General features: G+C 47.2%; 3 protein-coding genes across 4 annotated transcripts in view; 1 reads left to right on the forward strand and 2 right to left on the reverse strand.

Moving 5' to 3' along the window:
* LOC114439465 (RNA binding protein fox-1 homolog 2-like) overlaps positions 1-3,569 on the forward strand; it is a 42,843-nt gene extending 39,274 nt beyond the window's left edge. Inside the window, 4 exon segments of the mRNA XM_028411406.1 lie at positions 1,625-1,728; positions 1,921-1,929; positions 1,931-1,994; positions 2,185-3,569. Coding sequence (XP_028267207.1) covers positions 1,625-1,728; positions 1,921-1,929; positions 1,931-1,994; positions 2,185-2,229 — 222 coding nt within the window. The 3' untranslated portion in view covers positions 2,230-3,569.
* A 3,024-nt stretch (positions 3,570-6,593) lies between these two features.
* On the reverse strand, positions 6,594-10,745 carry LOC114440616 (retinoic acid-induced protein 3). Its single transcript, XM_028413118.1, is given in 5 exon segments — positions 6,594-7,107; positions 7,110-7,119; positions 7,276-7,331; positions 8,790-9,930; positions 10,432-10,745. Coding segments are annotated over 4 exon segments (1,254 nt in total). The 5' UTR covers positions 9,901-9,930; positions 10,432-10,745; the 3' UTR covers positions 6,594-7,030.
* Positions 10,746-12,764: 2,019 nt separating this feature from the next.
* pde6hb (phosphodiesterase 6H, cGMP-specific, cone, gamma, paralog b) lies at positions 12,765-14,106 on the reverse strand. 2 transcript variants are annotated; one of them, XM_028412515.1, is made up of 3 exons: positions 14,037-14,106; positions 13,088-13,245; positions 12,765-12,996 (listed from the first exon to the last, which is right to left on the reverse strand). In XM_028412515.1, exons 2-3 carry the CDS (start codon positions 13,228-13,230, stop codon positions 12,879-12,881), a joined length of 261 nt encoding a protein of 86 aa, XP_028268316.1. In that variant the 5' UTR covers positions 13,231-13,245; positions 14,037-14,106; the 3' UTR covers positions 12,765-12,878. The 2 variants fall into 2 exon arrangements, with proteins under 2 accessions (XP_028268316.1, XP_028268317.1); XM_028412516.1 differs by having other exon boundaries at positions 14,009-14,100.
* Between the last annotated feature and the right edge of the window lie 244 nt (positions 14,107-14,350).

Consider the following 14,350-nt stretch of genomic DNA (forward strand, 5'->3'; position numbering starts at 1 on the left):
AAGGTAACGCCTTCCTGTGCAAGGTGGCTCTGTGTCCTGTAGTGTAGGGTATGACAGTTGGTTTTGGTGCGAGAGGTCCTGGGTTCGAGGTCTCGAACTGCTGCGCGTCTGAAATCGGATCGGACTCGGTATCGGCAGATACTCAAAATCAAATGACTCAGACTCGGACTTGAGGGCAAAAAAACCTGATCGGGACATCCCTAATGAATACACTTTGATTTAGAATAAGTGATGTAACAGCTGGGGACAGAGTCAGTAATCCCTACCAGGCAACCTGTGCTGTGAAGGTCTGTGGTCTTCTGTCTGTCTGTGGACGGCTGTAATGTCTGCTGCAGACAGTGGACAGAATAATAACGGAAGATAACATCACAGTTCAATCTTAGGAAGAACAAAACATCAAAAGAGAAAACAAGATAAGACGTTATTGATCCCTCTCCAGGTGTCAGAGCGGCTGCAGCGGTGCTATAAATGTGTATAAATACACAGAGGACGTGAAGCTGCTGTGTTTTTCATTTAATCTGTCAGATGATGCACAGAAATTAGCATAATCTCACAACGACACCGTCTGTGTCCTTGACAAGTGTGTGTAGATGTAGGCCAAACAAAGTAAAAATGGAATTTTGTTCACAGATTAGATGGATTATGGTAAACTGTGGGTCCCTGTGAGGTCCTGTCAGCGTGCGATGCGCTCACCTGTCACTGAGAGCTCCTGGAGAGCGTGGGTTTCTTCCTGGATTAACTGCCCCTCTCGGGATGATTATTAAAGCATGTGCTGATCAGCTGCTGCATGCAGACTCCCTGTAACACTGCTCTCTCTCTCTCTCTCTCTCCATAATACAACCCTGTTTCTTCTGCCCTCGCTCGCCCTGCTGCCTCTGACTGTAGATCATGTTGCGGTGTTTCTGTTGTCGCTTTGCTGTTGTTCTGATGAAACCCGTGCACACTGGTGTGTTTATGTCTTTGTCAAGAGGGTCTGAATTGTACGTGTGGGGCATGCATGCAGAGTGAGATGATCTTCAGTCCAGGCCTGTGTGTGTGTTTGCGTGTGCGTGTGTGTGTGAGTGGATCTTTTGTTTCCATCTTTCTTTCTTAAGTCCACACGAAAGAACACAAATAACAAGAAATAACTGTCAGCGCTTGGATTTGTGCACTGGAGCATCCATCAGTGTCCTCAGACTGACGACAGAATCACCCCCCCCCACACACACACACACACACACACACACACACACACGGCCTCTGCAGTGTGAACTCTTCCACTGTCTTTACCTCCTCCCGTAGTGGTAATAATACAATCTAACTCAACTCGGACAGTCCAATTTCCTCCCACTGTCTCATTGATAAAGCACTACTACCACCCCCCCCACCCCCCTCCCCACACACACACACACACACACACAGACACACACACATAAACGCAGCATACTGACATAGATTTATTGTACATGTGGAGAAAAGGTTCACCATGTTTTTGTTTGGGTACTTTGTCAGTTTATTGCACCTCTATATAACACACCCCCCCCTCCCTCATAATCACACCTAAACTGTGTGAGTGTGTGTGTGTGTCTTCCTCCTCAAAGGCCATGTGAGTTAGTTCTTTGTGTGTGTGTGTGTGTGTCACCAGGGAGGCTACCCTGCTGCTGCTGCCGCTGCCGCCGCCGCCTATCGCTACGCTCAGCCTGCGGCCGTAGCCGGAGCAACCGCCGCGGCTGCTGCCTACAGTGACAGGTGAGGTCATCCGGGGACACACACACACGAACATGTGTACACATACACACACCTCGCTGTACAACACACCCACCCAAGTGCTGGATGTCAGACAACTTGATTTTAGTCAATTGATTGGAGAGAAAAGTGCGACAGTAATAAACTTCATACTTTTGTGCCCTCTTTTGAACTCGTCTCTTGTTGTTGCCATAGTTACGGCCGGGTACACCACAGATCCATACCACGCTTTAACTCCAGCTGCTGCTGCTTATGGAGTCGGAGCCATGGTGAGAAAAGCATGTTAAACAACAAACAATGATTCATTCCTGTGTGTGAGTGTCTGTCTCTGTCTCTGTCTGTGTCTCTGTCTCTGTTTGTGTGTCTCTGTGTGTGTGTCTGTCTGTCTGTCTGTCTCTCTCTCTCTGTGTGTGATGTATGCTAACCTCAGGTCTGTCTCTGTCCTCTCTTGTCTTTCAGGCCAGTTTATACCGGGCAGGATACAGTAGGTTTGCTCCGTACTAAAACACCACAATCCTGAGGATTTTTCACTTTACTCCCCAAAAAAAAAAAACCTTTTTCACGCTCTCTGATTGGCCGGAGCTCCCCTACCATTTTTTTTTTCTGCAGGCAGACAGCAGTGACCACCGTTTTGTTTTTTTTGTTTTTTTTCTGTGGTGAGGGAGGTCATTGCCACATCATCAGCTCGAACTTCTCTCTGTCACTGACATGAAAAAAACATATTTAAAAACACACACACAGACAAACAAAGGGGCACAATTTCAGATGTTTTTTAAAAAATGAAGCAACACTAACGGGACCTGGGAGGAGAGACTGCTGCTCCTTTGGTTTCCTCCCTGAACTTTACAGTATATTCTCTGCCCTGTGAAACACACACATCCTCCCTGATTGAACTGCCACAGCACTACAACCAGAAAACGGTACTTTTAACACTATAGTGACAGACAGTAGAGCCGCAGCAGTCGTCCCTCTGGGTTAATCATGACAACAGAATCATGCGGAGCTCCATAACAACGACTTAGGACTTTCTTCTTCTTGTTGTTTTACCACTATGAACAATAAGTCTCCCTTAATTTGTCATTCTTGAACATGTCACGGTTTCCCTCCAAGTGTAAACAAACAAACAAAATGTTGCGACAAGGAAAAAAAAAGACGTTTTTCTGCATTACCTCAGTTTTTCTCGCCTCGCCTTTTTGTTTTTTTTGTTTTTTTTGCTGCCTTTCTCCGTTACTTTGCTCGTCTGCACGTTTTATCACCACAACACTAAAGATGGAACCGAGCAGCTCCTCCGTGCGGCTCGACTTCTTCCTAAAGAAAAAAAAAAAAAGGACTTGTTTCCGTCTCCGGCTGTGGATGAGAGGACAAACACAGAGATGGAAACCTGATCTCCCCTCAATTTAAGAAAGCAGTTTTCTATTTATGAACCTCACTCTTGAGTCGTTTTCCTTTTACCGGTGCACCTGAAGGCATCACGAGCAGACGTCTCCATATACTCTCACTTGTGTTGTTGTTGTTGTTATTGATATTATTTTGTTTTATCTTGGTTCCAAAGATTTTTCTGATGAAGCACATTTCTGTTTTTTGGTCCGGATGTATTTCTTATTTTTTGTTTTATGCAGAATAGACTCGCAGCAGCGCCGCGGGAGAAGCCATTGAAGCGATTTATTGGCTGAGGTGTTTGCTGCAGACGAGGGAAATCAGAGCAGATGGAGTCATGAGGGACACACAAGCGTTTTTTTTTTTTAATCCCTGCAGGGCCAAATTACAAAGTAGATCAGCAAGGAGGTGTCGGTGGGGGTGGGGGGGGGGGGGGGGGCATAATGTCAAAGGACCCCACCTTTTGGACAATGAAACCACGTGTGGGCGGCGAGGTGAGGGACAGTGGCGATGGCGAAAGTGAGAAGCTGAGCCGTTAATCATGAGCTGACAGAATGGCGACGTGCCCCCCCCGCTGTGGTCAGGGTGGAGCAGACAGGAGGCGGTTGTGTTGTATGATTGTGAACTTGTGTGCAGTAGGTCCAATGAGTATTTTTGACGAGCATTACCTCTTTTTTTTTTCCTTATTATTCCTTATAAGTATTATCAGAAGTGTTGCTATGCATGCTGTGGTGAGGAAGAGGAGGAGGAGGAGTGTCGTCTTTTTTCAGTCCTGCATGAATTCCAATCATAGTGCTGGAGGAGGAGGAGGAGGTGGTGTTTACATAGCAGGATGAGGAAGGAGCTGCTCTGTGATGTGAGGTGACAGAAGTGGAGTTGTGTTGAAGGTCCGGTGTGAGGTGTGAGGCGAGGAGCAGCTTCCGTTATGTGTGTGTTTTCTCTGCTGTGGTCGCCATGGTGACCACCACTCATATCATGTAATTTTTGGTGTGTCTGGACCCCCCCCCCCCCCACCGCCACCCCTCCTCCTGTGGATCACCGTGACCGACCTCTGGGGATGAATCTGGTGATTAAGTACGAATTCTGTTTAGCTTCATCTCCACAGAGGTGAGCTGGACGGACGCCACGGTCGTCCTGGCCGTCCGTCCACCCGCCGGGAGTTTTTGTACAGCAGTTTAATAAATGGGTTTGAATTGCATGTGGATTTTTTTTTTTTTTTTTTTTTTGGGGTCACATGCTTTCAAAAGCTCGTTTTTAAGAATAAAAATAATAAGTGACATGTATTTTTCTCACAATGTTTTATTTTGCCATCCTTGTGTCTGCCTTCTGTTTATTCTCTTCATTATTATTGAATGTATATAATAAATAAACTGTTTGGTTTTTACTCTGGCCTCTTCGAATATTTATTTTATATTTATTTATTTTTCCTCGAAGATGATGCTCATTTTATGGCAGTTTTTCTGAGAAGCTGCAGTTCCTCCTGTGGCCTCTAGAGGCTGGCTTCAAACGTTAAAGTCAAATCCCTGCAGACGTCCGTGTTTAAAATGTCCAACATTAAAACAGCTAGCCCCATGTTAGGGAACCCTCACTGAATAATGTGTTAGTATAGTTGGATACTATATTAGAAGAATCCACCTCCACTGTATCTGACTGAGAGACACTAACTGCTTTAATTTCATTTCCGAAAACAAAGAATGCGTTGTTCACTTTGTCTCATTAAAGCGCACTGATTTTGACTTTTCGAGGTATTTCCATAAAGCTACGTATATTTTATGTGGTGAAAGTTCACAGATGTGACTCTGGAGCCAGGATTTTAAGTGTTAAATTTGGAGTGAGGCTGCTTTAAATAGGTAGCGAAATAATCATGTGGTAGGAGCAAAGCTAAGTGTTGCAACCTCTGGATAACAGGCGCCCTGCTCTGAACCGTCTTCCTTCTCCGACTGCATTAGCTGCTGTGAGTACAGATGATTGATAGGGCAACAATTGACAAACGATTACAGCCGCTCCGTTGCACCGGTGTTAACTCTTTGACTTTTTTTTCTTTCTACAAACGGCGGCGATAAAGCTCGTCCTGCTACCTCCAAACTTTCTCATCAGTGCCATCGGGGGGGAAAACAATCCTGGAACAATCGTTAATTGCATCTGCAGTTTAAATGGCCGTAAATGGGTTGGATGTGGCGGGAACCCTCATATCCCTGCTAATTGCTGTAATGCACAAGAGGCCAATTGCCAATTTGATGGCGTGCTCGCGCTGAGTAATTGAAGTTGGGCTAATTGGAAGAAGAGATTGATAAAAAAGGGGGGGGTGGCATCTGGTGACCTTTGTGGATGTGCAGAATGACTGCAGGACCAGTTTGCAGCAAATCTGAATCATCTCAGCTGCCCTCAGTTTGAGTTTATGTTGCATATTATCTGTTTTATTAAAGGTGCAGTGACAGATGTGGTGCAATACAAACACAAAGAGGAGCTGTGTGTGAGCTGTAGTGCCCTGACGCTGCCCCTGCTGGTTGAAACTGTGAAATGTGTCGCAGTCAGAGCAGGCTGGGTGGGCAGATTGTCCTTAAAGGTTATTTAGAGGAAAAATAAAGGGTTAAGAATACAAAAATGTCTTTGTAGAAGAACGTTGTAATTGATAAGAAAGAATGTGTAAAAACATACAGAATCATGGTGACACTTTAAATCTAACTTAACCCCGTACTCACTGTTCAGTAAATACACTTCCTGTGTCTCATTGTTTACACTTTGCACATGTAAACATGAGCTGTGGAGTTATCCACTAATCCACCAGGGATGACGTGACCACAGACCTCCCTCCAGTCAGATGGAGCCCAGGTTAAGTCTGTAGAGGAGACGTTAGAGAGCTGACTGCTTCCCCACTAACTGGCTTTTAATTGACCCCACAGCATGTCGTGGTTGTTGGATTATGTCTGTACAACGTTCTTCTTGCCTCTCCTGTTGAACTGAGAGCAAACCACACAGGCTCAACTGTGCTCCCCCTAGTGGGATAAAGTTACATTACTGTGATGCAGCAGTATCTGACGTAAACTGGGCATCTAATTTAACATTGGAGGGAGGGATTAACGGGATTATAACAAACTCTGGGATTACACGCACTTCCTTTCTCTGATGTTTGTGAGGTTCCCTTCCCTCATCATCGGATCTCTGACAGCTAATCACGCTGGTTGGTTGTTGGACGATTTATATAATTGTTTCTCAAGTCTCTGACTCACTCTCCCATCTTGTGACCATGCTAATTAGCTTGTCTGTGGCTAACTGGTTAGCGGCTATTTGACACACCTCATAGCTGTAAATTCTTATTGTGTTTAGGATCTTTTAAAGCTTCCTTTCACCAGTCTTGATGAGTTGAACCTTTATTATAAAGCTTGAAATGCACCTTTTGTTTGTGGTCCACTGACCAGAATGCTGCAGCTGTAAGTAGGATGAATATGAAGATGATTAATGAGTGATGGCACAGCCCCCCCCCCCCCCCCCCCCCCCCCCACGGTGCTGACAGGTCTCCTGTCCTATCCACCTCCTGCCTCGTCTCATCTAATCTGTCCCCGTCCTCCCCTCCTCCTCCCTCCTCACAGATGCCTCTGCTCTGCTCAGCAGTTTGGCACCTTCAGAGCCACAGTTTCACGCCTCCTCTGTCGCCTCGGGGCTATTACATACCATCACTGGGAAGCACACACACACACACACACCAGGAGAGAGAATCACTTCCACTAAAGGATTATGTCATGTGGAGTTCCTGCCAGAAGAAGAAAGCTGGACAATCTGAGCCCATCCAGCCTCGATGATGAAACTCGAGCAGATGAGGTCACAACTGTGAGGAACATGGCTTCTTGTAAAATATTTACATAATAAAAAATCAGTGCAGGAGCTGGGTCATCTTCAGCTGTCGGATGTTTGTGTGGTGATGGAGGGGTTAATCCTGTCCGTAGTATTCGTCGTATGGTTCGCTGTAGTTGGTGGTCTTCGGGCGAGGAATGGTGTAATCTTTGCAGGGTCGATTTCCTGAAACACACACACACATTCATCACTGCAATTAATACCCATTATAAAGTGTGTCTTCATTAACCCTTACAGCGTGACTTCACCATAATTGCCTTCAGTGGTAAAAGGTCACAGTGTTTAATTGCAGTGTGTGTGTGTGTGTGGTTTAACACTCACTGTCATGGAGAATCCAGACTCGTAGGGCGACTGCAGCGTCTGCTCCGCCGGCCTGCCTGAAGGGAGACATATGATACAGTCAGCTCATTATCAGCTCGTTATGTGCTGTTCATCATGAAGGCCTGCCGTGAGAGCCGAGCGCTGACTGATGGCAGGATTCATTTAGAGAAAAGGCTCCATGTTCGTTTTGGTCTGGCAGTCGTTTCTCAGTCAGTGAGAATGGACGTTCTGGCTGCTTCTCACACAGGCTCAGTTTGAGGCACCCTTTATTAGATTCCTGCTAAATTTATGAGCGGTTCTGATTTATTTATATCGCAACGGTTTCCTGAAAGTGCACTTTGTTTAAAAAAAAAAGAAGAAGAACCTTCCACCAGTAGGGGGCACTGTGTGTCTGTTTACCTATTTTTAATTCCTGTCACATTTCCAGTTTTCAGTGCAGACCTGCACCTCTACACACACACACACAGCAGGTCCTGGTCACTGCTGTATGTTCTTACTTTTTTCACTTTTTGTTATGTTTGCTGTTGGAAATAATAATAAATCCTGTACATTTTTTTGACGAGCTGCTCCAGATGGTGATAAACATTCAAACACAGCCATAGGAGAAGTGTTGGTCTTTGCTTTGTTTTGTGGGTCGTTGTCGGCACCGCTGTGCTTCCTTCCTCCGTTGTTTACAAGCTGCATGGCGGGTGCAGGCTGACTGATGGCAACACGCCGTGCATGCAAAAGGCTGCACAGATTCTGACTTGACTGCTGTCAATCATGTCAAATAGCAGCAAAGCAACACATACTCCTGAGGAGTCAGATCCAGGCCAGGTGTCACCAGCAGCTCTGCATCATTTAGACCAGTGTTTCACTCACATGCAGATCAGTTAAACAAACAGTTATCATGTGCCTGCATGTTTAACCTGAGTCAGTCATAGCTTCTTTGATCTATTGATAGGTGCAGAGTATTGTTTTGATTTTTTGAAACTAGACGTAGAATAAAATGTTTCGGATTAATTCTCGGGTTGGTCGTATTTTCTGACTTGCAGCGGAAAGTCATAACCCTGAATACGTCCTACTTCACATGTTGGACTGAAAACATTGACTCACTAACCCCAACTAGTGGTACAAAGTGGTGTTACACAAGCGTACGGTCTGATGCTAGCTGCTGAATATGCTTATTTCTGTCAGATCTGTGTGACCTCTCTCTGAAGTCTGTAGTAGCATAAACTTGTTTCTTCAATTTGTTCGAAGTTAATTCTTTCACTTAATTGTAAAAATGCAGCAAAAATGGTTCAAATGTTAAATAATGATCCGAGTTCCTTTGTTTAGGTTAAACTTTGGAACATTTGAGAAAATGTGACTTTGGGAGGTGATTGGATTTTTGTCACTTTCTGACAGTTTTGACATCAATGATTGATCGTTCAATTGAGGCAATAATTAAAATAATAGTTTGGTGCGAGCCTAATTATTTTTATGTCCCTCGTCCCTCATTAATTCACAGCCTTTTAATTAAGAGGACATCTCACCTCTGCGGTTCTCTCCTTCATTCTCGAAGCTTCCGTTCTCTTTTCCCTCCTTCTGGCTGCCCAGTCCGGGGATGTCGGCACTCGGGCTGGTCCACCCTGCAAAGTTCAGAGGCAGGTCTTTGGACGAGGCCTCCACCCCGCAGAAGAAGGCAACCTGGGACATCCCGTGCCCCATCAGTAACACCCAGCCATTGGCCACCAAGGCGATGCTGAGTACTGGGTCGTCCCAGGTCGGGCGCCGGCCCAATTCAAAGTTTCCCCTGACGAGCATGGTGATCCAGACCACCCAGATGCAGGCGGAGAGTAGCACTGTGATGAAGAGCAGCATGGCCTGAGTCCTCCAGTACTTGTTGGTGGGTCCTGTGTAGCTGTAGCTGTATGTGAAGCAGGAGCGGCAGAGGAAGTGCAGGGACAGGATCAAGGTGATGGCCAGCAGGCACAGCACGTAGATCTGCAGCATGACGAACTCCTCCTGGCTGTACTCGCACGGCTTCTTGTCCCGGACCAGCACAAGGATCAGCCACTGGGTGGAGATGATGACCTGCACAGCAAAGAGCCCCAGAGCAATGGCTGGCTCTCCCCAACCCCGGGCCGCCGCGAAGCCCAGCAGAGCCAGGCAGCGGGCCAGCAGGGATGAGAAGGCCAGTGCGAAGAGCACAGTGAAGAGGAAGATTCTGGTTGGGCAGGTCTGCGGGGTGAGTTGGATGATGAAGGAGAAGGTGATAGCGAAGATCCCGGCTGTGGCCAACAGGAACATAGACATTGAGGCCACTACGCTCCCAAAGCTGTTACGCTGCTGCCGGGCTGAGCAGCAGATACACAGGGCCCAGAGCAGCATGCCTACGAGGAGGGCGGTGCTGAACAGGAAGCCTGCAGAGGCCAGAGTCTGCAGGATGATCCCCCAAGCTGCCCGGCGGTCACACAGGTAACTGTAAATGGGATGCAGTTCTGCACCACAGCCTAGGATGCCCTTCGAGGAAGTAACATTGGAGGAAGTGGTTGGAGCGACTGTGCTGCTGCTGTTTGACTGGCACAGACAAGAGAGTGGGGCGTAGAAGAGGAAGAGGAGGGCTGGGTACAGGGATTGGTGCTTCATGGGTGAAGAGGCCATCGTCTTCAGAGTACTCCAAATCCTTTATGCCTGAAACAAAAGCACAGGTCGTACTAGTGCAACCAACCCTGAGGCGTTAAACAGTCTGACACCAAAAAGCCAGATGAGATATACATGTGTGGAAAACAACAGAAAGAGGCGTGAAGAGGAGGGAGTGTGTGAAACATGCCAGAACAGAGCGGCAGAGAAGAGCCTGCAGGAGCAAACCGAAACATGGAGCTGAGCCTGGGACAGAAAGGAAGGAGCCGCACAGAGAGGCGCCGCTCGCATGGAGCTCAGATCGGAGGTGACAGAGATGTTGGGGCCTGATAGCCGAGCTTCCTGCAGCTCACAGTGCAGTCTTTGTTTCAGTGTCACAGACTGACAGGTGACCTTTTAAGAGGTTTAAAGCTCTAAATAAATATGACCTCGAATTTCATCTTTGCTTCAACAATGACTTTGACTTACAGCCAAGTATGGAATCTATAAAAGCCCATCCTAACCCGGAGCTACTTCCAAATCCTGATCAAACCTTTAGTAAAAGTCACCCACCTTTAATCTTATGTGAGTCCAAATTCTTCCAGTGGATCCCAAGTGTTTCTCACAGTAGACTCTGTAGTGTGGAGCTCTTCTTATCCTGATGATGAGCCCATATCTCTGCAGATACGATGGGACTGAAGGATCTGAAGCCTCACAGAAACCGTCACCCCTTCCTTCCTCCTGTCCCCTCCCTGAGATTATAGGTGGGGCTCACTCACCTGGAAGCGATGCTAGCCCCTCCCTGAGTTATGAATCCCGTTTCCCAACGGTATTTGCATGCCATTTGTTAACAGCATGCTGCACTTTACAGCGTGTGAACGCATTGTTTGTCAGAGGTGAGTCTAAATGACTCATCCGGGTTCAGAACGGGAGCATCTGTCGTCGTGGTTACCGCGAAATCACAGCAACAACATGTGGAATTGGCGAGTTTGCCTCAGGGGGGGGAGTTGCATCAAGGAGGAAGAATGCTTTCGATTGTTGTCTTTTACAAGCTCGTATGTAACACCTCAAATCATGTCTGTGCAAGTGTTCAGAGGGTGTGAGCCGCTGGATCTGAGGTCACGATTCAACTGCAGATTCACTAGCTGTGGAACAACGCTGAGTAGAATGTGTTTGAGCCTGCAGCCCCTTATTACATCACAGGCTTTAATGCAACAGGTTTACTGCACATGTCTCATATCTATCAAGCTATGAGGACTGATACATTTTAAGATGCAGTTCTGGTTACAGTTCAAGCCTTTAATGGATCATGGTTGAAGTTGAACGTTTGTGATGTCCTCATGGACACGCTGTCATCACTAGTGGCGGGAGACCCTGGAAGATAGCAACCCTGGAAGAGTCTCAGAGTCCAAATGACCAAGCTGTCAGCTCACTGTGGACCCGGTGAGAAGCAGACTCAGAGACAGTCATTTCTGAGAGATCCTGAGAGATTTCTGCAGCGGTCTGTAACCATGGATCAGACTTGGATCTCCACCAGGATGCAAAGTGAACGCTGCAGGTCACAACCCTGTCCCCGGTACAGCCGGTGTTCCTCAAGGTTCCATCTTAGGTCCTCGAGAGAGTTAAAACAGGTTCTTCTCATTGTTATTACTCTTCACTCTTGCCATAGCTGACATTTGCCTCCTTATAATCACCACCGTGTCTTCCCGAACATGTAAGGTATGGATGGAATCTGAGAGATCTCTGCAGATGTTGGTAACCATGGATAAAACTACCACGACCGAACAGCCTGGATTCAGTCCATCAAGGTGCTGGCCTGCCAGTCTTCCTCTGTTGGTGTTTGTCAAAGTTAGGCCTTGGGTTCATCATCTGCCTTCAACCTGTTCTGTAAATTTGGAATCCATTAAGCAAGAGGAGTCCTCCAGGACAACACTCCAGCACTCCAGTCCCCAATCATCCAACTGACCCCCAGTTCACCCAATTTATCCCCTCAGACTCTTTACTAAGGAGGAGGAGCTCATCGGATGTCATTTTGACATCAGTGCTGCTGTAGAAACTCTCCAAGATGGCAACTTCAACAAAAAAGGATCTGTAAGGTCCATGACTGCTCGACCATGAGTGAACAAATCTGCCACCTACATGAACACACGCCTCGGCTTATATCAGCAGGATTGACTGCTTAACCGGCCAATCAGGTGCAAACCTAACGTGTGGTGTTTTTTGCATGGACTGCATATATGTATTTTTTACATTTTAATGGGCATTTAAAAGCAAAAAAAAGATGAAGACAACATGATTACTAAAAATAAATACACTTTACTACATCAGGACAGACCAGGTCACAGTACAGCCTCTGTGGTTATTGTGCTCGCAGACACACACGTAAGCCTTTATTTCTTTTTCTCTATGCAGGGTTCAGACAGCAGCAAGGAGAGAGATGGAGCGGGACAAAAAGGGAGTTCCTCCTCCGTGATCACGCTGACGTGCACTGTAGCACGCTCTCCTCACATCCTCCCGGTGTTCACGAGAATAGAAAATACAACACAAAACAATCGAGAAGGAAAGTACAAAAGGTAAGACGAAGACGAGGAGAGATGACTGAGAACATGTTATTTACATTTTAATAGACAGCTAGAAGCAAATACAAACTAGTGTTTTGCTTGCGTCCATTGCCATGGGTGAGAGAGAGAGAGAGAGAGAGAGAGAGAGGGGAGTCAGGAGAGGACTAGTGAAGATGGATGGAGGTGAGGAGGGGGGAAGGAAAGTGGAGTTTTTGTCTCGTCTTCTCATTTCAAGCATATATACTGTAAACAGTATGATATAATAATAATAATAATCATATAAAAATAAGCACATCATTATGCTTTCCGTCCACTCAGTGGAGCGAAGCACGAGGTAGGTAGACGAGAGGGGCGTTAGGGGGTTCGGCGGCGGCCTTATGGTGGCGGGTCGAGCCGAGGTGGAGAGAAGGCAGGGCGGAGAGGATGAGACACAGGAGAGGAAGGCAGGAGGCAGCAGGGTTAGATGATGCCGTATTTGGCCAGGTCGCTGAGCTCCATGTCGCCGAAGGCTTCCCATGGGCACACCACTGTGATGTCTGTGCCGAGGCCCTCCATGCCGGGGATGTCGTCACCGAAGCTGGAGGAGGAGGAGGGGGGGGGGGGGGGACAAAGACGTCAGCAAAACCTGCGTCAGAGCGCGCATGAATTATGGGCGGCCGTTTATTTACCCCTTCTGGCCTGGCTTGGGGGCCTTGCTCTTGAATGTGCGGGTCTGCCTCTGCTTGAACTTGGGTGGGCCCTTCTTGGGTGTGGTGGGGCCGGTAGCTGCTCCGGTAGACAGGGCGCTTCCTGCAGGGGGGTTGGCGTTCATGTCTGCTGAGGGTTTCTGCAGGGAGAGGGAGAGGGACAAAAACATGCGCGATCACCATCTCTGCCTTCTGCTAATCCGTCCAGCTCGCAGTCCCCATCAGTGGAGATTATGCAGATTAGCTTAAACAGTAAGATTAGCTCTAATCCGGGCTGAGTCTAATTGCCCTTGTTTGAGCAGCGGGGATGCTGCATGCGACCTCAGACTGCTGAAAGTTTACAAATCAAACTTTTAAATGTCGTTTCTACATGTGGCGCAGGTCTGTGGTCGTTTTCAGCGTGTATGAACATCAGTTCCTGGATCCTCCCGGAGCTCCAGCTCCTCTGACGGCTGATAATCCCGTTAAAGCAGTTTGACAGAGATGAAGAAAACAACCCCCCCGCCGCTGCTAGTTTGGCACATTATGTAACTTTACAGACCGGTTCCACCTGCAGCAGCAGCAGCAGACCTGAACTGTTCTAGAAGATGTGCGGTGTGGAGACGCTGGCCGACCATCTGTGTGACTGTTGACCCTTGAGGCAATCCGCTTTGCACCGAGGCTTTAGGACTTACACACACCTGCTGATGCTTTCAACCGAGTATCGCTGGTTCTATTACATCAAAACACGCTTCATATTTTAACACCTACATTCTCTTGGTATTATTGAAGCTTTTCTTTGCGTCTGTTTATGTTTTTCTTATCTTGTCTAGAATAATTAACCATTTAATCACAATATCGAGGCTACAAAACGACAGCAAAGCTATGATGAGCTACACCTTACTGATCTACAGGTATTCTTACTTTTGTTCTACAGCTGTTGCCGTACTACCTGTTGTCACAGATATCCCAAAAGGCCGCAGCCGATCTCTTCTCACAGCGTCTTCTTCTTCGTCCTCCTCGGGTTTGAGCGGTGCGTCGTCCGTCTGTGCACTTTTATACCTAAACCCCCCTCTAATCCGCACATCCTTCTCTTTCCAGTCACATGTTCACCGTAATAGGTCAGGACTCCCTCAGACCAGAATCTTCTCCCTCCCTCCCTCCCCCATCCTTCCTTACTGGCCGAGGCACCATCAGGTAGACGGTGTCAAAGAGCAATCTCGGAGGATTTCATCCAGCTTATCCCTCTAAACCGCCACACGCTTT

Source organism: Parambassis ranga, chromosome 8 (assembly GCF_900634625.1).
Source record: "Parambassis ranga chromosome 8, fParRan2.1, whole genome shotgun sequence".
Taxonomy (NCBI): Eukaryota; Metazoa; Chordata; class Actinopteri; family Ambassidae; genus Parambassis; species Parambassis ranga.

Excerpts from the sequence above, each read along its gene's own strand:
- pde6hb (XM_028412515.1), bottom strand. The coding sequence starts at position 13,230 with ATGAACGCCAACCCCCCTGCAGGAAGCGCCCTGTCTACCGGAGCAGCT. Across the intron at positions 12,997-13,087 it reads CCCAAGCCAGGCCAGAAGGG|CTTCGGTGACGACATCCCCG; the intron begins GTAAATAAACGG and ends CTCCTCCTCCAG.